At 41.6% G+C, this 22802-nt stretch overlaps 1 protein-coding gene across 4 annotated transcripts; it reads left to right on the plus strand.

The window, feature by feature from the left end:
- Nucleotides 1–3472: 3472 nt before the first annotated feature.
- Nucleotides 3473–22245, plus strand: MDM2 (MDM2 proto-oncogene). Of its 4 annotated transcripts, none has more exons than XM_040594203.1 (11): nucleotides 3473–3592; nucleotides 4147–4219; nucleotides 6397–6471; nucleotides 6830–6963; nucleotides 7123–7172; nucleotides 8352–8416; nucleotides 8573–8666; nucleotides 11172–11332; nucleotides 12303–12458; nucleotides 14128–14205; nucleotides 15705–22245. In XM_040594203.1, exons 2-11 carry the CDS (start codon nucleotides 4151–4153, stop codon nucleotides 16272–16274), a joined length of 1452 nt encoding a protein of 483 aa, XP_040450137.1. In that variant the 5' UTR covers nucleotides 3473–3592; nucleotides 4147–4150; the 3' UTR covers nucleotides 16275–22245. The 4 variants fall into 4 exon arrangements, with proteins under 4 accessions (XP_040450137.1, XP_040450139.1, XP_040450138.1 ...); XM_040594205.1 differs by having other exon boundaries at nucleotides 11175–11332; XM_040594204.1 differs by lacking the exon at nucleotides 3473–3592 and adding an exon at nucleotides 3829–4029.
- Nucleotides 22246–22802: the final 557 nt, after the last annotated feature.

Below are 22802 nucleotides of genomic sequence, written 5' to 3' on the forward strand. Positions count from 1 at the left end.
AGTAAAATTTAGGTGTCATTTATAGGAAGAAGTTTCCGGTGTGGTACTGACAGACCTCTTCATTGGGATAGGTCTTATGAGTTTCCCTGAACTGAATATGCTATTACTGGCATGAGGATTTCTTATCAATCTATGTTTTCTTACACCAAAACCCAGGAATTTTAAGAAAACAGCAAATTATTTCTCCTGTATTTGTACGGAAGTGTCCAGACCCACTGTCTGGCATGTGGTGGCACAGCTCCAGCACAAAGGCCTGGCAGAAAGTCCCATTAAGCAACACGTCCCAGCTACATTTCAGCATCCTTTTTCCACTGTCCTTTTATCTTGTGGTGCCTGGCAATCTGCAGCACATCACTGATCACAGCTTTTTGTGGTACTAATAGAGATGCAGTCTAAGGCTTCAGAAAGGATACATCATCACAAAGTAAGGCCCCAGAGGCTTTTTTTGAATTGTTTTCTTTTTGTCTGGGAGCAGTTGATAGACAGCATGTGAGCTTAACCTGTCTGATAGCAAGAAGCAGCAAATGGGCTGGAGATGAGAGCTGACAAACCTTGGCCGCCTATGCCTCTGATCAGCATCTGGGAACTTCAGACCATTTTCTGTGTGTGCTGGATACTGACTAGGTAGCAGCCAGGAAAGTGTAAGCAGGACATGTTGGGGGAAAAAGAAAAAAAAGAATTACAGATTACAGTGAGGAACAAAAATCTGAAACTGAAGTCTTCAACAGTCCATATGTTCACTTGAGTTGGGCACCCGTGCAGCACAGTGACCCATCTTCCCTCTGGTATATGTGCCTACAGGTAGACCAGATCCATCTCAGAAAATAATTTAGCTTGCAAGCATTAAACAATGAGATGTCTACAGTCAGAACCTGAATTTATATTGAAAAGGGTCTCATGACATGTTAATTAACCACAATGTAAAGTGAGTATCTCCAGTTAAGGCAGCTGGGCTACATCTGCCCTAATTATTTTCTGTAGCATTATAAATAAAATACACAGGTAGGGTCTTGCTGTAGTGATGTCTTCTTTTTATGACCTTGAAACAGGGGGGAAGTCAGGTCTCATAACTGTATAAGCTTATTACTCACCCTTCAAGTAAAACTTCTTAATTATACTGGTCCTAAATTATCAAGTATAAGAAAATAATTATGCATGTTGATGACATACCATGTGCTGTATTAGTGACAAACAGGACAGAAGTAAGTGCAGCACTGCAGGTCAGAAAATATTCCTCTATCTCCCTAAACAAGTACAGACAGCACATTTTACCTACTTAAGCCTCCTCTTGCTTGAGATTAGTCTGTCTGAGAAAAGAGATAAGATTGTCCTTGAAAACTGATAAAAATTCTAGACAGAAACTGTTGGGGGTTTTGGTTTGGTTTTTCTTTTATCCTTGGCAGTTAACAAATTGGTAAGGGAAGTTATTATTTAAAGGATCCCACTGTAATCTCAAAGTCATTGGTCACAAGACATTTATTGGTTGAGAAGTGGAAAAAGAAACTCACAGTTACCAGTTTGGTAAGTCTTTACTGTAGAAAATTTATTGCTAATTTAAAAAGCACCTTAATTTCCACACAGCATTAGCAAAATGACACTGTGGCTTAAAACAAGGCTCAATAATGTCATACAGGTTTGGGAGAACTCCATAAACATTCTGGTCTTGTTTTGCTTCAGTTCAGTAAAATGCATTTTGTATAGGAATTAGATAGTTTTCATGCCACATCATGACAAGATTGCGCATCAATAATACTGCTGTTCAGTGTTACATCGACTGAATGTAGCCATTCAGTTCCATCCTCCTGTGTTTTTGTGTAGACACAATTTTCTCCTCCATGATGAAGCTAGCTAGCTAGCTAAGGATCTTTGGAATTGGAGTGCTGAGTGGGAATGAGCAGATATCTGACTTTGCCTGTGGCAGGACATTCCACTTAAACCAGATTTCTGTTTGCCTTCGGACCCCGGTACTAACAGAAGGTGAGCGCACTTTGCAAAATTATGGCAGCTTCTCAGCTGTCCCTCACTAGACCCTGAACTTTATGCTCTACAGGGCTAACAAGCTCATCTTGAAAAGCTGTCATCACACAAATATCTAGATTTAAACCATTGCTGGAATTTTTACAAGGTGCCGTGGTTGCTGAAAATCTGTATTTGGCCAACAAACAAGTCCAGGCAGTTATCCACTGCTTGTTTGGACAAGTTAGTTGTCATGGAAAATTGCCATTATATTCACTCTGCTCTACCGTATCTTTAACACTATCTGCAGCACTCATGTTCTCTAGCAAATCTTTTCACTATTCAAATACAATTTTACAATGTCATCTTGAGGAAAGAAAAACCTGAGAATTAGAACAGGGAGTCAAAAAAACCCTAACCAGTTCTACTTGAAGTTTAGCAATTAATAAGTACCTATCAAAATAACATACTTCCAAATACCCTACACTTAAAAGATACTCAGAATTATAGAATGGAAGATTACAAGAATATAGGAGAATATGACAGCATCCGGGTCTCTTTGGATATAAAGTTTTCTCCTAGTTTCCTCTCCTAAATATCAGTGAAAAAAGCAACTTAAAAGGCACAAATGACCATCGCAAATCAAACTAGTATTCAAAGGTGTCATTAGGCAGGCAATGAACACTTTTTTATTCTTGTGTCCCTGAATTTCTGTGGACTATAAGCAAGAGCCTCTGCCTTTATTAACGTTGAAAGAAATTGACGTAAGTTTTCTATCACTAACATATGCTGCAGCTGGATTTGTGCAAGTACAGGGTTGCCATCAGAAGCCTTAAAAGCTGTTTATCTATCCCCCCAAAAGGTCTGATGTTTCAGAACTGGAGCTCACAAAGTGGGGGTCCAGAGGGCTGCCACCGGCGGGGACGGCATGGCCTTGCCCCACGCGGGCATGGCTGTGCCTCAGAACTACCACATGAGTCTGAGGGAAGTCAGACCTGCCTGCAACCAAAGATGTTTTAATTTTGGCAGAAATGAGGGTCCGTAGGGAATTCGTACACTTTTAGACTGTTGGCTTCAGCTCTGTCTCCCCAATGCTTCACGTCCACAAGCCAGGACGTTTTGTTTACCACAACCCGAGGGTTTCCTCGGTCGGGAGGGGTAACAGGGACGGTGGACAAGAAGAGGAAGGACTTAGACGAGAACATAAAAAGCCGCTGGCAAAGCGCTACCCGAGCATCCTACTTCCCGCAGCCCTCGGCGTGGGTCTGGGCAGCACCTGCTGCTGCCTGGCCACGGCCACGGCTGTCCCACGGCCCCGGCTCGCGGCGTGGGGCGGAACGGAGAACCGCTTCTCCGTTCGGCCCCACGCCGCGGGCCCGGGCTGTGGCTCTCAGGCCCGCAAGGGCCCGGGGACGGCGAGCAGGCCGGTGCGGGGCCCGCAGCCGCCAGTGTGACACCGGCGTCGCCTCAGGCCCGCGCGTTGCCCCGAGCCCATTAGGGGGCGCTGGGGAGAGCGCCGGGCCGCGCGGCGCGGCGGCCAAAATGGCGGCGTGGGTCACGGAGCGCGCTGCGGCGTGGTAGCGGCCCCGGCCCTCCGCCCGCCGCGGGCCGGGCAGTGGAGCGGGCGCGGCTGGTGGTGCGTGGGGATCCCGGCTCGCTGGGAGGGCAGGGGCTGGGGGGCCGCTCGGGGGTCGCTTTGCGCGCGGGGCGGCCTCGGTGCTGGGGGAGGGGCGGCTGCGGCGCGGCGGGGGCGCTCGCTGGCGGCCCTGAGGTGAGCGCTCTGGCTTCCGCCGGCGCTGGGGGAGAGGCCGGGGCGGGCGGGCGCGGGGACGGGGCCGCCGCTCCCCGCCGCCGCTGCCCCCCCCCGCCCCGCCCGGTCCTGGCGGCCGCGGTGAGTCAGCGTCAGCCCCCGCCCGCCTCCCGCAGTGACTCGGCAGCGCCGTGCCGGGTCATGCTCGGGCATGTCGGGCCGCGGCCGGCGCAGGAGCTAAGCCCCGACATGCCGCCTCTTGGCAGCGCTATATAAGGCCCGGCCCGGCCCGACTCGGCCCAGATACCCGCGGCCGGCGAAGGGTGAGTGGGCGCAGGCGGGGTGGCGGCTGCACCCCCGCGTCTCGGGGCGGGGACGGCACGACCCCGGTTGTGCAGCTGTATTCCGCGTTGTGAGGTTGTTCCCCCCCTTCGTTGCAGGCAAATGTGCAATACCAAGATGTCCTCCCTCACGGATGCCTCCTCTGTCACCGCTTCGGAGCAAGAGGCGCTGGTCAGTAGCTCTGTTGGACGCGCGAGTTTTTCATGCTTTTTGCAGAGTTTCTGGCTGCTCGTTCAGAAGGGCAGCAGCCTCGCTCAGCCAGCGCCGGGTAGCGAAGAGGCAGGAGATCCGCTGAAGATGGGCTGGGTTTGATCCCGTACTTGTGAAGCAAATCTTTCTCGTTCGTGGTTGAGACCCGAGGGTGATGGTTTAGGCCTGGGCTCTGTTTCCTGGAGACTTTTGATGGCCAGGTTGCTTTCTTGTAATAAAAAGGAACTTTATGGTCCGGTTTGATCATGGTAAGTATTTGGTGGTGGGAATTGTTAATAGTTCATAACTGAAGGGTTGTGGAAGATCTCCGTTGTGGAAAACGTACGTTGTGAAATAATCTTGTCATTACAACTGAAGGTTTTCGACTAAGGCATTTTCATTTTATCCTCTATTGGAATTCATAAGGAAGTTGTAATAAGAGGCTTCGTTTGGTCTGTGTTTATGACTTTGCGTATCTAGGCTTTCCATCATACAGTGACAGTTCTGCTGTCCTGGCTTTCTGACTAAGTTTTCTTGAGGGTGGAAGCCTGTGTGTTAGACCTGAGATGTGATTTTAAAAAGGCATGTGAATAGCGATGCTTGAAGCGGATTACTTTTTGTAGAAGGGTAAAATTTAAAAATGTAGACCGATAACAACTTCGAAAAAGTGAATAGCAGAACAGCAGACAGTTTAAAGTTGATGTTTTTTTCTCGTTTATGTTTTTTTTTTTAAGTTGTCATAATGTGATGCTATTGTCAAGAACTTCATACATGCAGGAGTCAGGGAGAGAGGGCTGGGCAGTAAAAGCATCTTGAACCCATGGTTCTGGTTGTGGTTTCAGAGATCTGAAACTGTTCTTTGCTTTCCTATGCTCAGCTGTCATTAGTAGTTTAATAAGTTATTGTTTGCTTCCTTTATGAAACTGTAATATATGCCAGACGCTCTAAATAATTCAGTACTTAAGAACGGGTGAATAGACATGTAAGGTTGTCCACAAGCTTTATTGTTTTCATTATGTGTAATTCTTGGAACTAATCTCTTGTTAATGAACTACAACTTAAAAGTTGGTTTTAGCAGATATTTGAAATGGAATGTAGGGAAATTCCACCACCACCACTCCCCCCCCTTCCGTTAGGCATTTATTCCTTGTCTTATGAGGCTTGATTCACACTGATTCACTTTCCTAGAAAAGAAACATTTTATACATTTTTTTTAAATTTTAGGGAATACATTAGGATAGCTATAATATTAGCCTGGTTTTAGAATGGTTAATGTACTGTTAAAAGTGGCAATATTAGAATATACTGCAGTGGGAACCATCAGTGGCTTCACAGGCATTTTGTTTGCAGTTGTGGCAGCAGCTGCAGCCTGTTCTCATCTCCTGCCCTCGTACTGGCACAGCTGGTTATGGAACAGTGTAATGAATGGGATCTGGACGCAGCTTGGGCCAGAAGAAAAATAAAAAAAGAGGGGTGGGAAAGTGATTTTTTTTAAAAAATAACAAACTTTAAACTTTTCCCTTTTCAACCTCAGAAATTGTCATAGACTGGCCGCACATGTAACTGTGCTAGCACACAATCACGATGGGCCATTGCTACATAGGAGTGATTGAAGTACAATGGAAAGGACGGGGTGTGCTTATCCTAGTTAAGAAAAGTCTTCAGAGATTTGCAGCCCAGCTGGCAGGCAAATGCAAACCCAGCAACTGTCACAGGAAGAAACGAGGAAGGAGGTGGACCAGTGTTCTGCTTTGTGACTTGCACTCTGGACCTGACAGTCACAAAGGTCCATTTGCCTTCCTCCCTGCCCTTTGGGAGTCACTCACTGTAGTGACTGAAGGAGTGAAGCTGAATTCCTTAGGACCCAGCCGTGTACTTTGAACTACCAAATGAGTCCTGTAGTTCAAGTAGAGGAGTCTTTATGCAGTGATGAAAGATTAGGGTTTGTGCTGACAGTGTATGAGGACTTCAATATGATTTGGTTCCTGTTATTTTCTTTAAAGTTTAACTGCCAAGTCAAAAAAACTTGTGTGTGGATAGGTTTTAATGTAGTTGTGTGTTTGTATAGCGACATAACGCAGAAGGAGGAAGCCAGCCTCTAAATAGTGTTTTGTTTGGTGAATAGTTGATGCATTCTGTTTTTCTTCTTCCCCACACAGGTTAAACCAAAGCCACTATTGTTGAAGTTGTTAAAGTTAGCTGGTGCAGAAAAGGACACTTTTACTATGAAGGAGGTGAGAGCTTTTAATCAGTACAGGTAGATTACAGTGAATACTGTAGATTGTTCTTTTGTTTTGGGTGAATGAGTTTGTGGCTTATCTAGAAGATATTAAGACTAGGTATTGTTTTTATTCTCCTGCTGACATGTTAGGTGGTGTTTGTTTAGAAACTAGTTTCTCAAAATGTGAACAGAAGTATCTGGTGATCTATAGAAGAGCCGGAGTACTGGGTGAATGATAGATGAAAATTATACCTCAAATGGAGTTTTAGGCAATCTATGAGAAGAGCAAATTTCAATGAATTTAATGTGTTTTCTTTCACACTTGAATCAACCTGGGTATTTAATGTCTGTATATGCTATTTATTTTACAGGTAATATTCTATCTTGGACAATATATTATGTCTAAACAATTATATGATGAAAAACAGCAACATATTGTACACTGTGCAAATGATCTCCTGGGGGATTTATTTGGAGTAACAAGCTTTTCAGTAAAAGAACACAGGTAAAATGGGATTCTTTTCTGAGAGTCTGGTTGTGAAATAATGGAGAACATAACGCGTATGGCCTTTTTTTAACTCTTTGAATCTTCAGAGATGGTAAGCTGTCTTTTGCAATTACATGTAGCTAATTTGCAACATCTCTTTCTTTATCCCTGCCTAAGGAGACTATATTCAATGATTTCCAGAAATCTGATAGCAATCAATCAACAAGGTAAGCTAGTTTGGGGAGGACCTTTTTTTTTGGGAATCACTAGTGGAGAAAATGTAACTAACTTCAATCAATGTATCTTGCATGTAGTGATCAGATAACCTTGATCTCTCCATAATTAGCTATTCTGTAATTTTGTCTGACTAGAACCAGAGCAAGTGTAGAGCTGAACACAGAGGACTACATTGAAAAATTAGTTTCTAATATGACAAAAATAGCTTCTTGAACTTATGCCACTAATGAAGTCAGGGCAAATGCTTTTTGGTTTTTCTGTTAGTAGTGTTGTGTTTCGATTTTAAAACTGCATGTGGAGTACATTTAGAACTGGTCACTCTCAGCTACACCGAGTCCTATTTTAAAAGGTCTGTACATTTAAAAAAGTAGCTTTGCGATAACTTTGTGGATAGCTACTCCATAAATGGAGAATTTTTTCTTACAGTTATCTTTTCCTGAAGTATAAAAATGCTCAATATAGTGGTAATTTTTGACTAATGTAAGGAGTGAACCAGAAGTTAGACAAGGGGAGCTATTTTGTAAATTGGCTTCTAAATCCATATTAAGACACCCTTTGTTTCTGATTAATCCTAAAGGCAAGTGTTAGGTGCTAAAGGTGGGAAACAGGCTCTCTTTATTATCCCTTATTGCTATACTTGCAAATTTAAATTACCTCACACATTCTTTTCTTGAAAGATAATTTATTAATTCAGGGTCTATCTGGTTGTAAGCATATATAATTAATAACAAATATTTTTTTATTCTAGTTTATGTCTTTTTAATTCAGCATTCCCATAAGATGATAGCTAGTAAAATATACTTTGGAGAGGAAGAAGTGAAAAATATTTCCTGCCTGTGTTTTTTCATATCTGCAGAATCCCAGCTGATGCACAGCCTTCACTTGTAGACATTTATAATAAAATTTTTTGCAGTTGAGGTTTCTTCTTCCTCCCCACTTTCCCACTTTAGTAATGTCACAGGGAGAGTGCTGCACACACCTGAAAAGCAAAGGAACGGGGTTGATTTTTCCATTTTTTGCAAAATGTCTGAATTTTAAGTTCTAAATAGAATTTACTTTGTAAATGCTGTGTGCAGTTAACTTCTCTCCCTTGCTTTTATTGTAATGTTTTTGAGCCTGAAATTTACTTTTTCTGCTGTACTGTATTATGGTGTTTGGTTTGGTTTCAGACTCTGGGCTTGCTGACACACCTGAAGATGATGACAGATTTCAGCTTGAAGAAGAGAATGTAACGGTGACTTTTTTTTTTTTTTTTAATAAAATAAATGTTCTGAAAGTATAAATTCTACTTAGTTTTGCATGACAGTGTCTGTGGTTTAGATGCAGGTAGTTGGTTCTAGCCTTTTACCACATACTTGTGCTCAGACTTACTCAGTATTTTGTTAACCAGGAATCCATGCAAGAGTTAGAAGAGAAGCAGACTTCATCAAATGTGACTTCCAGACCAACTACATCTACTAGAAGGAGAACGCACAGTGAATCTGGTATGTGCAGATTTATGATGCAGAGCTTTCAGTAGCATGGCCGCTTAGGAAAAGTACATTCTGTTGCCTTACTGACTTTAAAAGATGCTGACATACTATTCATGTTTCTCTGCTTATCTAAAACAAAATGTTCAGTCTGGAAGAAATACACAATTCCTTGTGTTGCTCCAGTGTCATATTACAGTTTGGATCTCTCAGACTTTTTAGTAGCATGATGGAGTAACTTGTTCCACAGATCTGTTAAACTTGCTCACATCAGCAGGACTTAATCAGTTGTGTTGTCTTCACAATGAGAACACTTTTTGTTTATAAGACTGGTGTAGTCAAATTCATTTTAGTTCCCTCTGTAGATAGCCACAAACTTTTACATTTTGTTTGCTCTCTAAAACCAGTTTTCATTGGATTTCAGTCGGTGGCAGGTATCAAAGGTCAGGTAGTAATATGGCATGAGTTCAGATATGTTTAGATACCTGACCGTTCATTAAGCGCTTTTTAAAACATCTGGTTACTTAAGCATCATATTTGTATCCTCTTTCTCTTTACTGTGGTTATTCAGTAATCACTGACAAACACATTTTCAGAATCCGTAATATTTCTTCCAATAATCAGCAAATAACAACTGGTCAGCATAAATAACACTGAAGTTTCTCAGTGGAAGTGTTCTCTACAGTTCTACTTAAATGCTATTCTGTGGAATTTCTTAACGTTAGTTTGTTCCATCACTTACCTCTGTTACCTCATGACTTGGTGGTTGTAATTACTCAGGCAGTGATTACCTTCCGTCACTGCATAGAATTCCCTTTTCTTCAGTTGCTTGGGAACATTTTTCAGTTCCTCAGCTTGTGTGTAGTATTTTTTTGTGTTCATCGTAGGCCACTTATGTTGGTCAGTCCAGAAACTGTGCTGCATTGCTGAGCGGTTTGCACTAAATTAAAAGAACATTTTAATGTTGTAACAAAAACTAGTGAAGGGATGGAAAGTCTCAGTTAAACATCATGACCTGTAATATTTAGGCATGACCCAGAGCAAATACGGTTCTGTGTTGTGCTTACTTATTGTAGGCTTGATTATTAACTCTTGTCTTTGCATCCATTTATTAGTTTGTTACAACCTTAAAAGTTCTTTTAATATAGTGTTTTTATATACACTTTTTTTCTAATTTATAGGAAATCTTCCTTTTAAACCACTATTCTTGTTAAATTGGGATGGTAGCGGCTCCTTTGGAGCCGCTTATGTAGTGTATAGAAACCTTGTGGTGATACAGTATCAGTACAGCATGGAGCCATGACAACTAAATGAGGACAACGATGGACAGGAGCAACCCTTGGGCCTGGGGGCACCAAATTTGGTGGGGCTCTCAGGGCGGAAAAAGAAAAGAGAGGGGCTGAGCCAAGAAGCACCAAGGGAAAGTAAGAGAAGTCTCAAAGTATGTACAAGTGTTTTGTTCTCTTTTCTTATACAATGAAAGATTCAAGACTTGAAGACTTGTGGATTGTCAGGGTGTGTTTTCAAGGCAAGGGAGAAGCTGGGCAATAGAGGGTGGGTGCAGAAGGCACCTGTAGGAGGGCAGCAGGCTCTTGCTGAGGTCTGTTGGATGAACCAAGGTGTCAGGCCTCTTTGGGGGAGGTTTTCACTCCGCTGCACTTACATACTGGCTTTACAGCGCCTAAAAGCGGAGCTGAATTTTGACTTGCCTACCCCTAAAATGCTGTCCCCCTGCTCCTTACACTGCCATAGGTGGTTGTTTCAAAACATGATGTATTTAAAAAGCATTGTCTTTTTGCCTTCCAACGAAACGTATCTAGTAAGCACAGCTTAAAGCAATGCTTTCGAGTTCAGTTTTCATACAGTATGCCTTGAAGATTTTCTTGCTAGTGTGGTGAAAGTCATAACGGTTTGTTACCAAAATCCTGTTGAGTAATTACATATAATGCAACTATTAACTGATAAATTCATTGAGGTGTCCGAAACTTGAACCTGAACTTACTTATGCATAGCATGAGGTTCTTTGTATGTGTGTTACCTGGGAGCTAGTTGCTGTCTCCCTGCAAATTCTAGGATGAGCTCGGACCCCTCTGAAAGTGCCTTTCTGTCTACTGACTGTAGAGGGATCTAGGACAATTAAGATCCTGACTGCATTTCTTAAAATTACCAGGGGTTTAACATGTCATGTGTGTAGTGGAGTAAAAATGCTTCCAAATTTGCAATTATTTCCTGCGTGTGGAGACTGCCACTTACAAGCCGTACTGATGGGACAAGTGGGGAAAGCCAGCCCCTGAAATCCTGGTTTCAGGAATGTTTCTCTTTTTTTCATGTTTCTCAGTGCTTCTGTGTCTTTTAAACAAGTTTTTGGTGTACTTTTTTTTCACCCATAAAATAATACTGAATTACTTTATTTTTCTTAAATTGTTACATAAGTAAATTATATTTTAAGCTTCTGTTAAGCTTAAAACTGCACATTGCATAGATGTTTTTTTCGTAATAAAAATTCTTGAATATGCCCAGAAGAAAATTCTTCAGATGATCTGCATAGTGACAGAAGAAAACGACACAAGTCAGACAGCATTTCGTTGACGTTTGATGAAAGTCTCTCATGGTGTGTAGTCAGTGGTCTGTGCCGTGAAAGAAGCAATAGCAGTGATTCAACAGATTCTCTTTCCATTCCTGTAAGTCAAAAAAATATATTTTTGGGGTACAAATTTTGCAGATGCCACAAGTGCAGATTGCATCTTAAAACATAATGTTCTTAAGTAAAAGCAGCAATGCCTTTAATGGTATCTGAGGGAAGAAAAGAGGCTGAAAGAATAGTTGTGTGGGTGGAGTGGGGTCTTTTGTAGATCTGTTGACAAAGCTGAAGTAATTTTTTTTTAATATATTAACTACAGCTATTCTTTTAAAAACAGATTCTTTCTGCCTGGCATGTATTGAAAAAATGCCTGATGTATTTTGTGTTTTAAAATAAGTATTCTGTAGAATGCTAAGAGAAGAAGAGCAGTCACAGACATTCCACAATTTGGAATAGTTGGTAGCTCCAGTACAGATTCCGTAACTGAACGAAGTAGTGACCTGATGATATACTATTTTTTTCCAACCCTTCGCTTTTTTTTTTTATTGTCTTCAGGAATCACTGAGGCAGATATCTGTGGTTATATTAAGTTACGAAGATCTAAACTAACAGTGTTCATAGTCATATGCTGCACTCTGAATTGACAAAACTAGTAATATATCTTAACTCTTGCTATTTTATAATTGATTAGCTGCTGTCTCAAGGTTAATAAAGTCGATGAGAATAGAGAATTTAATGACATGTAGCCAAAAGACTGCATCTGCTTGCAGTTCTTCCACTTTTTAGGAGAGCCTTTGTGAAACGGTACCTCTAGTCTTCCAAGCTGGCTGCAGGTTGACTGCAGACTCTTATTACAGAACTGACAAAAGGCTTTCAGATCTAGCTTTATTTTTACCTACTTGTTATAGGTTTGTCTCATAAAAGTTATTTTGTCTAACAGCAGCTGGTCTCATTTCTTCCATAGCTAATTAAACTTGATAGTTCAGTTTTACCATACAAGCTATCTTAACAGGAATGGTATGGATATGGACTAGTGAGGTTGAGCGTGTACTTTTTCCCTCCCCCCTCAGGATCTTGATGCCAGTTCATTAAGCGAAAACTCCGATTGGTTTGACCACAGTTCTGTTTCAGACCAGTTCAGTGTAGAGTTTGAAGTTGAGTCTATTTATTCAGAAGATTATAGCCATAATGAAGAAGGACAGGAGCTCACAGATGAAGATGATGAGGTATACGATTTATTCTGTTTGGGTTTTTTGTGACTGGGGGGGGGAGGGTAGTGAGAGGGGGAAGGAAACTCTACAGGAATACTTCATCTTGAGGTTCCAGCAAGAAGTAACACTTCAGGTTTATTTCAGGACTACATGTGCCATGTCACAGATGCACCCAGTTGTTCAGTAAATCAAATTACAAGACTGTGCAGCTGGGTCACCATTATACACCCCACTAGGCAGTAACCAGAATGGTGCTAAGACTTTCTGCAGGTTGTGAAAAAGACTCTTGACAGTTTGGAAAAGTCTCTTCAGCTTCACACAGTAGCTGTTGGAATTGATGGTAGCATGTCTGCTTGAGTGTATTTCTCCATTTTTAATTATGGAAGTACATGTTGAGCTTTGACAACACTTTTTATACTGAATGAAAACTTGCCTAGTAACCCTTTGCAAAAAGGGGTATTTGTGATTCATTTGCCTTCATGAATATAAATGTTTTACAGAGATGCTGAGGTACAATTTTAGAAACTTCTATTAGAAACTTCTATTAGGAGGCAAGATAGTAAAACTGCAATTAACATCATTTTCCAGAGATCTAGATACCTGGAATATTAGGAATGAAATGGGGAAACTCACCACCCCCCCCCACCCCCCCCCACCCCCCCCCCCCCCCCAGTGATTTTTGTGTTACTCCAAAGAGGTGAGTGAATCAGCCTATGGCAAGATTGGGTAAATACCAGAGCCAGAATTCACCAGGGACTTACATGATTGTGATACTTGACAGGCTGAATGGGACTGACTGTACTGATGTACACTGCGTTATAGTGCTGCAGAGCTGCACCCTGAAATAAGATGGTGATTTGGAGAAAGAAAGGGTTGAGGTGTGCCACTGCTCCCAACATCATTGTTGAGAATTGGAGAATGGCAGAGGTTGGAAGTGGCCTCTGGAGGTCATCTTACCCACCCCTCCTGGCTCAAGCAGAGCTGATGGCCATGGGCCATGTCCAGAGACTTGAATATCTCCAAGGATGGAGGCTCTGCAGCTGCTCAGGGCAACCTGTGCTAGTACTTAGTCACCCTCACTGAAAAGAAAAGAGAAAAAAAAAAAGTTTCTCCTGATGTTCAGACAGAGCCTCATGTGTTTAAATTTCTGCCAGTTGCCTCTTGTCCTGTTGCTGGACAGCACTGAAAAGAGCCTGGCTCTGTTTTATTTACATGCTCCTTTTAGGTATTTACACACATTGATAAAACCCCCTTGAGCCTTCTCTTCTCCAGGCTGAATTGTCCCAGATCTCTCAGCCTTTCCTCATGTGAGAGCATCTCTAATCCCTTAGTAATCTTGGTGGCCCTTCACTGGACTCTGCAGTAGCTCCGTATCTGTCAGGCACTGGGGAGGCCAGAGCTGGGCACAGTGCTCCAAGTGTGGCCTCACGGGTGCTGAGCAGAGGGGAAGGAGCACCTCTTCTAGGAAGTGGTACCTTCTGTCTGTCTAGTCTCTTCAAACTGTGTGTTACAAGTGTGAACAGAATGCCCCAAAACCAGTCATCAGATTTTGTGGAGTTACTTGCTAATGTAAATTAATATATTAGAGATCTGTCAGAAAATCTGTTGAATTAAAAATCTGTCATATTTTTAATTGAATGCCAAAAAACCAGTTACATCAATACTTTTTTTTAATTTAAACCAGGTATATCAGTTGACTATTTACCAGGATGATGATAGTGATGCTGATTCGTTTGATGAAGATCCAGAGATTTCTCTAGCTGTGAGTAAAAACTTTACTGGCAAAGCATCATAAGTTGGGTGAACTGACAGAGTAGATCAAGGAGTATAGGTGATTTCTGTTGCTACCAGTGACTTTTTTTTTAAGAATTAAATTTACTTTTTCTTCTGTGCTTAAAGAAAAGATTCCAAGACAGTATTTTAATTGTTGAACATGTGATTATTAATAAACCTTGATATTTATTTTTTATTTAAAATTGGTAAACTACTTAATCCATTAAAAACTTAGTTTCACTGACTTAAATGAAGGAAATTACTTGGAGTCTAAATCTGACCTTTTGCACAAAATGCAAAAAAAAAATAATCTTAGTTGCATATGCATATATTTAAAAAAATCTTACAAATCATAATACCTAGTTTTATTGTCAAACCTGAATTAATGTGTAGCATACCGATACGAAGGCAAACCTGTTTTCAGAACAGTTAAGTGAGGCTTTTTCTAAATTCTGTGAGACCATTTTTGGTGTGGGAAGAAATTCAGGGGTTTGAGGCAAAGTATGTAGACATCTGTGGGGAAAAAAACCACACACTAGAATTAATATGCAGTGTATCTTTTTGTATGTATTTGCTTTTCACAGTTGAAGCTTGAATAAAGCTGTTGTCCAAAACTGTCTGAAGTGTTCAGTCCCCTGATGGTCTGTAGGACTGAGGGTGTAGAAGGCAGAGCTAGCCACCACCTAAAAGCATAGCACTGCTTATGTATGGAAAAACATGTTGCTTTTTAGGAATTGAAATTGGTCTTTCAAGCTTTTGATATCACTGATATTATTCAGGACTCAGTGCTTTGAGTCTTCTAAATAGGTTTTGGGGTTTTTTTTTGTTTTGTTTTTATTCCTGCTATGGCACGCATTATTTCAAAGAAGGATCTCCTTAAAAATTAATATTTTCAATGAGATAGTGGCTTATTTTCAGCATAGTGTATGGTGTAATCTCTTGAGAGGGATTCAGCTGTTTTTTTCTTTTTTCTTTTTTTTTTTTTTTTTAAATGGCTGACTTTTTCTATTCTTTAATACTACTGTGTCAGAGTGCCCTCACCCGACTGGTTTGCACACCAGCAGCTTAGCATACCACAGGTTAAACGTCCCTCCAATCTTTAATAGTTTCAGTTTCAGAAGTCTGTTGTTGAAAATAATGGGAATGGTGGCCATTTTATCAGAAGGAAGTTTTTTCATGAGGTTCTCTGAAGACTTTGTAGTCTTGTTTCTTCAGTTTTGCATAGGAAATAATAAACCATCATTGTTCTACCTCTATTTCACAAATCTGCAAAAAGAAAGAAAATCAGTCTTTTTTTAAAATCAAGGCTGTTTTAATCTAGAACCATGAAATGGGGCCAGACACTGAATGGAATTTTAAAATTGTAAAGAAGTCAGTAGCTCAAGATAGTTATTATTTTGGGAGTAATAAATTGTTTATAATCTCTGAATACTTCAGTTGTAAGCATTCCAAGTAGCTTAAGCTGTTCCAACCTTTAATTCACTAAAGGATTATTGGAAGTGTCCCGAATGTAGCGAAATGAATCCTCCACTTCCACGACATTGCCACAGATGCTGGGCCCTTCGTGAGGATTGGCTTCCAGATGAAAAATGTAATAAACTGGAAAAGAGCAAATTGGAAAGTTCCTTCCCTCTAGAGTCTGAAGAAGGTTTTGATGTTCCTGACTGCAAGAAAGTGAAAATGACTGAAGATAAAGGACGAGCTGTGGAGGAGAGCGAGGATAAAGCAGTACAAATTTCAGAGTCCCAGGAAAGTGAAGATTTTTCCCAGCCATCAACATCGAGCAGCATGTTTTGCGGCAGTCAGGAGGACTATAAGGAACCTGAGAAGAGAGATACGCAAGACAAAGAGGAAAACATGGAATGCACTCTGCCCATTACCAGCATAGAGCCCTGCGTCATATGTCAGAGCAGACCTAAAAATGGCTGCATAGTTCATGGCAAAACAGGACACCTCATGTCTTGTTTCACGTGCGCAAGAAAACTTAAGAAGAGGAACAAACCCTGCCCAGTATGCAGACAGCCCATACAAATGATTGTACTAACTTATTTTAGTTAGATGGATGTTGACTGGAAAGCAGCAAAAGGAACTTCGTAGACTGGTTAAGAGAGTAAGAAACTATTTTTGTATGCTTACTGGAAAATTAATATTTTGAGTCTCTTTGGTATGAAAAGCAATTGCTGAAAAAAATGCACTGGAGGTTAGCCTAACGTTCATGAGTCAACTTGGAAGATTTTTAAATCCGTCTCAATAGAAGTAACCAATTCCTGTAAACTACCTGCCTCTCAAAGTGTTTTATGTTCAAGTTAGTGCACTTGTTTTAGTGGATTAAATACGCTCATTAAAAACCCAAATTCAGTAATTATGAGAGGAGGGACATGTTGAAGAGTTCTTTTGAGTTCCTCCTCTTAAGAAGATAGAAGATTCTCCAAATTCCCCTATCTGTTGCCTGGTGTCTTCACCAGGCTTAGTCAGAACCCTTGCAAAGTCAGTAAAATAAATAAATAGAATGTTGTTCTCCTCATTCCCAAAACTTAAATTTCTCCAAGTAAATTACGGGGGAGATCTTATCAGAAAGTGGGGGAAGATGCAATAGAAAATAATTTTAAGGTTTTAGAAAGAGAAAAGGGTATTGTGTGTCTTTCATTTTTATAGTGTGTGTTGTAAACTTCAGGACTGTGTGTGTCCTGAGAAGTCATTGTTCAGAGTTCTGTCTTACAGTTATCTTTTAAACGTCCTGAGAAACTGGCTCTTAAAATGCTTGGTGGGTTTGGAGGTCTGTACTATTCCGATGATTATTTTAGCAGTGCGAGAAAAGACACGAACAGGTAAGATAAATGAAGGAGACGCTATGTAGTCGTCAGGCAATACTAGTGGGACAATCGTATTCTTTTTCTGCACTAGTTTTTGACTTCAGCAGTATAGCGTGCAGCTTGATCACTACATTTGCTTTAATAAAAACAGTAAGGAAAAAAAGTTCACCTCCATCCGCAGAAGCGAGTAAGCTGTGTAATTCTAGTTCACATAGACATTCTTTAAATTCAGTACTTTTCCCAACTTAGCTGGTTTTATCTGTATCACAAACACTCTGAAAATCTGTTGCAAGGTGTTTGGCCAACTGAAAACAGGTCTCACTGGACCTGTCCTTTAGTGCTTTTAGCTCTTGTCTCCTCCCTGCACTTTGACAAAAACTTTGTGAAACATACCAGATCCTTTATTAAGGAGCCTACTAACCGACTCGGTTCTGTAGTGCATTCAGAGTAGGTAGCATGAGCCTGTTTTTGTAAGCTCAGGTATTGTCAGGGTCTAGTTTGATTACTCCTGTGAGCTGTTCTTCAGGTGGAGAGTTTCTGTGCCAGTGAGTTGTATTTATTCCTTTGGAAAACTAGGTTACAAAAGGAGTTGTTTTATTTTAGCACCTTTTAATTTTACAGGTAGGTGTTGATGTATCTGCCCATTAGAGAATGGCAAATCAGTAAGTAGAGAGGGGAGTGCCAAGAACACAGAAGTTGTGCTGTGCATCCTGCAGGCCGAAGTGAAACGGCTTCCTCACCACCACCGGTACAAAACAGTTGATGCGTCTGCACAGAGACTCTTCCTGCTGTAGCTGCCTTCATGTCAGAGCTAAAGTAGTTAGCATGAAGTGTCTGTAACCCAGGGCTGCAAATGCCTGGAAGGGAAGTCTCTCGGTTTCAGAAAGTACCTAGGAAAGGGACACGAAGCTGTATGGGAGAGACTCGGCCGGCAGAGAAATACCTTCATAGGTAGACTGAATTACTGGGGTCGCTTGTGTCTTGTTCATACATTTGAGCCAATTTTTGAAAAATATTATTAAAAGTCACTGGTGTATCTGAAGTTTTATTATAATTCATTGTAAGTAAACAAAATGTAAAACCCAGTTGCAAGTTTCTTCACATTCTTACTTGCAAATTTCTTGCCCCTTGCAGTTTGAAAAATTGACAGCAGGTGTCTGGAAGTTCTTGAAGTTCTTTGGTCAGCAGAGACCTTTCATGGGATCAATAATCCTTCAGCTCCAGATAGAGAAGTCCTTTAGGCAGGTACTTAATTTTTTTTTGAAGTAGGGATGCTTCTACCAGATGGCTGTCTGCCTTAAGTCACACTGCTTACTATTTATTTTTCTTAGTTTTGGATTTGATAAACAAGTACAGCAAAGCGAGGCTCTTCCATGGCACCTGCAGGTCAGAACCAAACTGGTTGTATTGCAGTCTGGAATCTGCAGCTGAGAGAGAATTGTAGGTGTGTATATTCAGGAGAAGCATTGATCAATCACTTAGGGACTACTTAAAAGGCTTTGTCAGTTGTACTGTCACTTACGCCTTAACACTTTGTCAGCGTGATACCATCTCTAGTCACTGGTGTTTGTGTAACTGCAGGTGGGGGGGGGGGGGGGGGGGGGGGGAGCAGGTGCTGTTACCTAGTTCCTGCTGGGACAAATTGTACCATCCCACTCTTGGCATTCTCTTTTCAATCAGTCCCCTGATCGAAAAAAAAAAAAACCAAACCCGACCACCACAACCAACAACTCGGCTCACAAAAAGGCATGTATTGTCAGAGCAATGATCCTTGCTGTTCAGTCACTCGGCTTTGGAATTTTCTTGAAACCAGTGTACTTTCCCAGTAACATTCTCTTTTGTCAGAAGATAAACTGAGAGCACACAGCGTAATCAGCTGTCCCTTTTGGAAGCTAAACCTGTACCTCCCTGCATGTCTTCTGCTGTGGAGAACAGCCTGGAAGTACCTTTCGCTCTGTACAATGCAGAGGAAATGGGTCATTTTTATTTCTGCATCTATGGCTAAACTACCATGTGGGAGTGAATCTTTTGTTTTGAATTACATTTTCTGGCTCGGTATTCTTGAAAACTTGTAGTAAGACCTGAGGGTTTCCTTTGCTTTTTTCCCAAAGCATGCCTTACAAATAAGGGAGTGATGAGCTTGGGTGTCTCAGTCCAGTTCAGGTAGGAGACTGCGGCAGGCATGTGCGTGCGCCTCTGGTCTGGGGGTTGTGTGCGTGTGGCGCCGTGAGCCCGGTGCTGTCACCCCAGCCCCAGTTGGGTCTTCAGTCCTGGTGGCTGAACCTTTGGGTCTGCCTCCGCGCCATCGCCCCGGCCTGCGCTCCGTGTGCGTGGCGTGAGTGGTGACCAGCCTGCGGCTCCTCGCCCTCTTCTTCCTGGCCTGTAAATGTGCTTCTGGCCTTGGGTAGCAGCACAGAAGTTAGCCACATTTTTAGTACAGAAGTTGACAATTGTTACTTAGTGAGATCCTTATTTAATATCGCACACATTTTGATCTTTAATTTATTGCAGTTTGTAAATATTCTTGTGCTCACAGTTAGTGTCTTGAGCTTTAATTTATTGAACTAGTGTCTCGGTACGTGTGTAGATACATAAACATGCATACTTAGTAAATCAGTCACAAGCAAAATATTTAAGAAATTGTAGCATTACAATAAATACTCAGACCATGTTCAGATTGAGGGGCATGCAAGATCTATGGCTTTGTTTTCTTTTATCCTTCCCTTAAAACAACTTCTGCATTGAACCCAAGCAACGTTTATTAAATAGCGACGGAGGGTGGTGCAACATCAGCATAGTGAGAATATTGTGATAGTGTTTGTTTCCATTTGGAATGCCATCTCCAAGTACAGCCAAGAAACTGACTGTTTCATTGTGCTGCTAATGTCAGAGGTGATGGTCTGGAAGATGCAGTGATGCGATGAAGGATTTCAGGGTTCATTTGCAGCTGGTGTTAATTGCTTTTTCCTTTTGAACACGTGACCAAGAAAGTTGAAGGGATGGCAAGATGCTGACAAAATGTGACCGCAGTTTTCAATAATTCTCTTGGTCTGTTCCTTTGTGCACTTCAGGTCGATGGTGTTTATGTACAGATGCTACAAGAACTTGCATTTATTCTTTTTTATAAAGTACAATCAACCCACCTTTTGATTAAACACAACTTGTTTCACTATGTAGCTGTTTATTAGTATTGAAATTCAACTTTTGACCTAAGGAAGTGAGGTGCAAGGTGATGTACTCGAGGCAGGTGGCAAAATTGCTTTATTTCTGTGTGTGACATTTCTCAGGAAGGCCAGAAGCATTGATATTAAAATATTTCACAACCTTTAATACTGAGTCTTCAATTAAGATTTATTAGTTATGAAGTCTGCTGCTTTTCTCCTTTAAAAAGCTTGCATTGCTGAAACAAGGAGCTGGATTGCTGAGGATACTGGACACACACTGCAGAGATGCTGCTTTTTATAGAGCGGCGCCCCTTGAATGTTGTGGTGTTCCTAAGGAGCACGCTGGAAGAAACGTGCGCTCTGCCGTACTGTGCAGGAGGCTGTGGCTGCCACGTTGCTTGGCAGTTCAATTTAGAAAGGGTAAAAGTGCTACAGAACTTTGTATGGAGAGTGCTAGGTTTATTCTAACAGCGTGGTACAGTTTTTATGACGGAGTTCTGTTGGCTGTAAATTTGTTTAAATGTCACTGTCTCTGCAATGTCTGTCTGTGTGGGTATGAAGCTACATGTAAGACCTCAGGCAGATTTTCCCCCTTAGAGACTACTATGAAGGAAAAACAATTCCTCATTCTTACAGGAAGCATCAATAAGAATAATTGTTTCAGAAAATTGTGATCTTACAAAAGAGAGATTAGAAAATTATTAGAAGCATAATGGAAATGAGTAAGTTAAAGTGAATAAATATAATTCATATAGAGGTGAAGAACTTTTCTACCCCATCTTAATCTAAAGCTGCTGTTGTGTTAGGGCACAACTTTAGAAGTAGAGTTTATAATTTTAAAGCAGTTAATTTATTCAGTTTGATAACTTGCCACAGGTATGGTGGGGCAGCAGTTACCCCAGGACGATAAGGACATTTTGCTGGGCAACACTTGGCTTAAAAAGGGACGTTTGCTGTTGCAGCACTTCCCTGCAGAAAAGGGCATTGACCGTGTGCATGGGACTTGTGGGAGGGCCGTGGTGGTACCTTTCCTAAGCTCTGCTGGCCGCTCTGTCCTTCATGGTGCCAGCAAGTAGATGCAGGCTTTGGGTGTACGTAGGGTCACCTGTACTTCATAAGGCGCGTGGTGTAGCATGTTTGTACTCTAACGCACGCCCCCTGCGCTGTACGTCCAGCTCCCGCAGGCCGGCGCTTGCCCAGAGCATCGGCTCTCCCGGCTGGCGGGTGCCTGCCAGCTCCAGGGGGCTTACCTGCCCCACCAGCCAAACTCTTCTGCTCTTCCATACCCGAGCCAAAGTCTTACCTCGAGTTACTTGTTTAAAGGTTGCCAAACAATACAAAGCAAAATAGAAACTCCCCAACCCTGAAACCTGGGTTTAAGGTATCTTTTAATAATGGGCTGCACTTAGTGAACACGAAAATTGCTTTTAACTAACGTATGCTTTTTTTGTATTTAGCACAGATGCACTGAAAGCTTCAAGTGGATCCCTCTTGGTAGTATGTGTATATATATGTGTGTGTGTGTACATAGATATATCCTATATGTAAAATTTGTTGGTGGTACTTAAAAAAAGGTGTTGCCTCCACTTTTGAGTAGATGTTGCTTTAACTTAACATCCTGATTTTAAAGGACAGTTCTTGGTTTTAAGCTCAGTTAGTGGCTGTTGACATGACGATTACACAATACGAAAATACCAAATAGCTTTTCCAGAAGCCAGGTCTTTGTTGTCCGGCTACTAGCTGCAATGACTGTTCAAGAGACTGGTTTATAGTGAATTTAAATAACTATGCAATTTTGCCACTACTTCTAGGTGATGAACACGCTTTTAAGAGCTTGTTATGGTGCATACCTTCTAGATAACCCGGTGCAAGTACTACCGCAGTCGGTAACCACGAGAATACAAATATCCGCTCATATTGCACAGATCCATTTATGGGGAGCATTGTCATGTGTATTGAGTTTGTCTTTTGGTTTTCAGGTTTTCCTTTTCTGAGGAAACTAAACAGTATGTTCCATTTAAAAGCTTTAAATAAAGATTTGTGGATACACTCCTTGGTGCTCTTTTTTTCACATCAGCGACTTGATCATTAGAAGGTTTTTTTGGTACTTGGTTTTCATGTAGATTTTTAATTCTGGGAGCCAGCACACAGGCTCGCTCTGCTCTTGCTCAGCTGCTGGGCCGCTGGCTTCTCACAGGTCTCTTGCTTTTGGGGGATGTTAAACTCAAGGGATCTCTAGATCTTCAGCTGTCACTGAAACTAGCCTCTCTAATGGGATGAGGTTTGCGCCTTGCTGAGCATGCCTGCCAGCTTCTGGTGGGTGTTTGTTAGGCATAACCCAAACAGTGTAGTAACAGGGTTGTGGAACATACTTAAGCCATTGCTGAAACTATTCAGCTTACACAGTTCTGAGATGTATGTGGTTTGTTCCAAACCAAATTCAGTTACAAATGGGTAACAGCAACAGTATAAAGTTGTCGGTGATTGTTTCCACGTTGTTTTCAACAGCTCTGTCTTAGGAGAACACCAAAGACCTGAGTTACTCTCTTTTGCCTGATGGCACAGATTATCATTAAGCTTCCAGCAATGTGGCCCTTCAGCATGTAGGT

The sequence above is a fragment of the Falco naumanni genome, chromosome 5 (genome assembly GCF_017639655.2).
Source record: "Falco naumanni isolate bFalNau1 chromosome 5, bFalNau1.pat, whole genome shotgun sequence".
NCBI lineage: Eukaryota > Metazoa > Chordata > Aves > Falconiformes > Falconidae > Falco > Falco naumanni.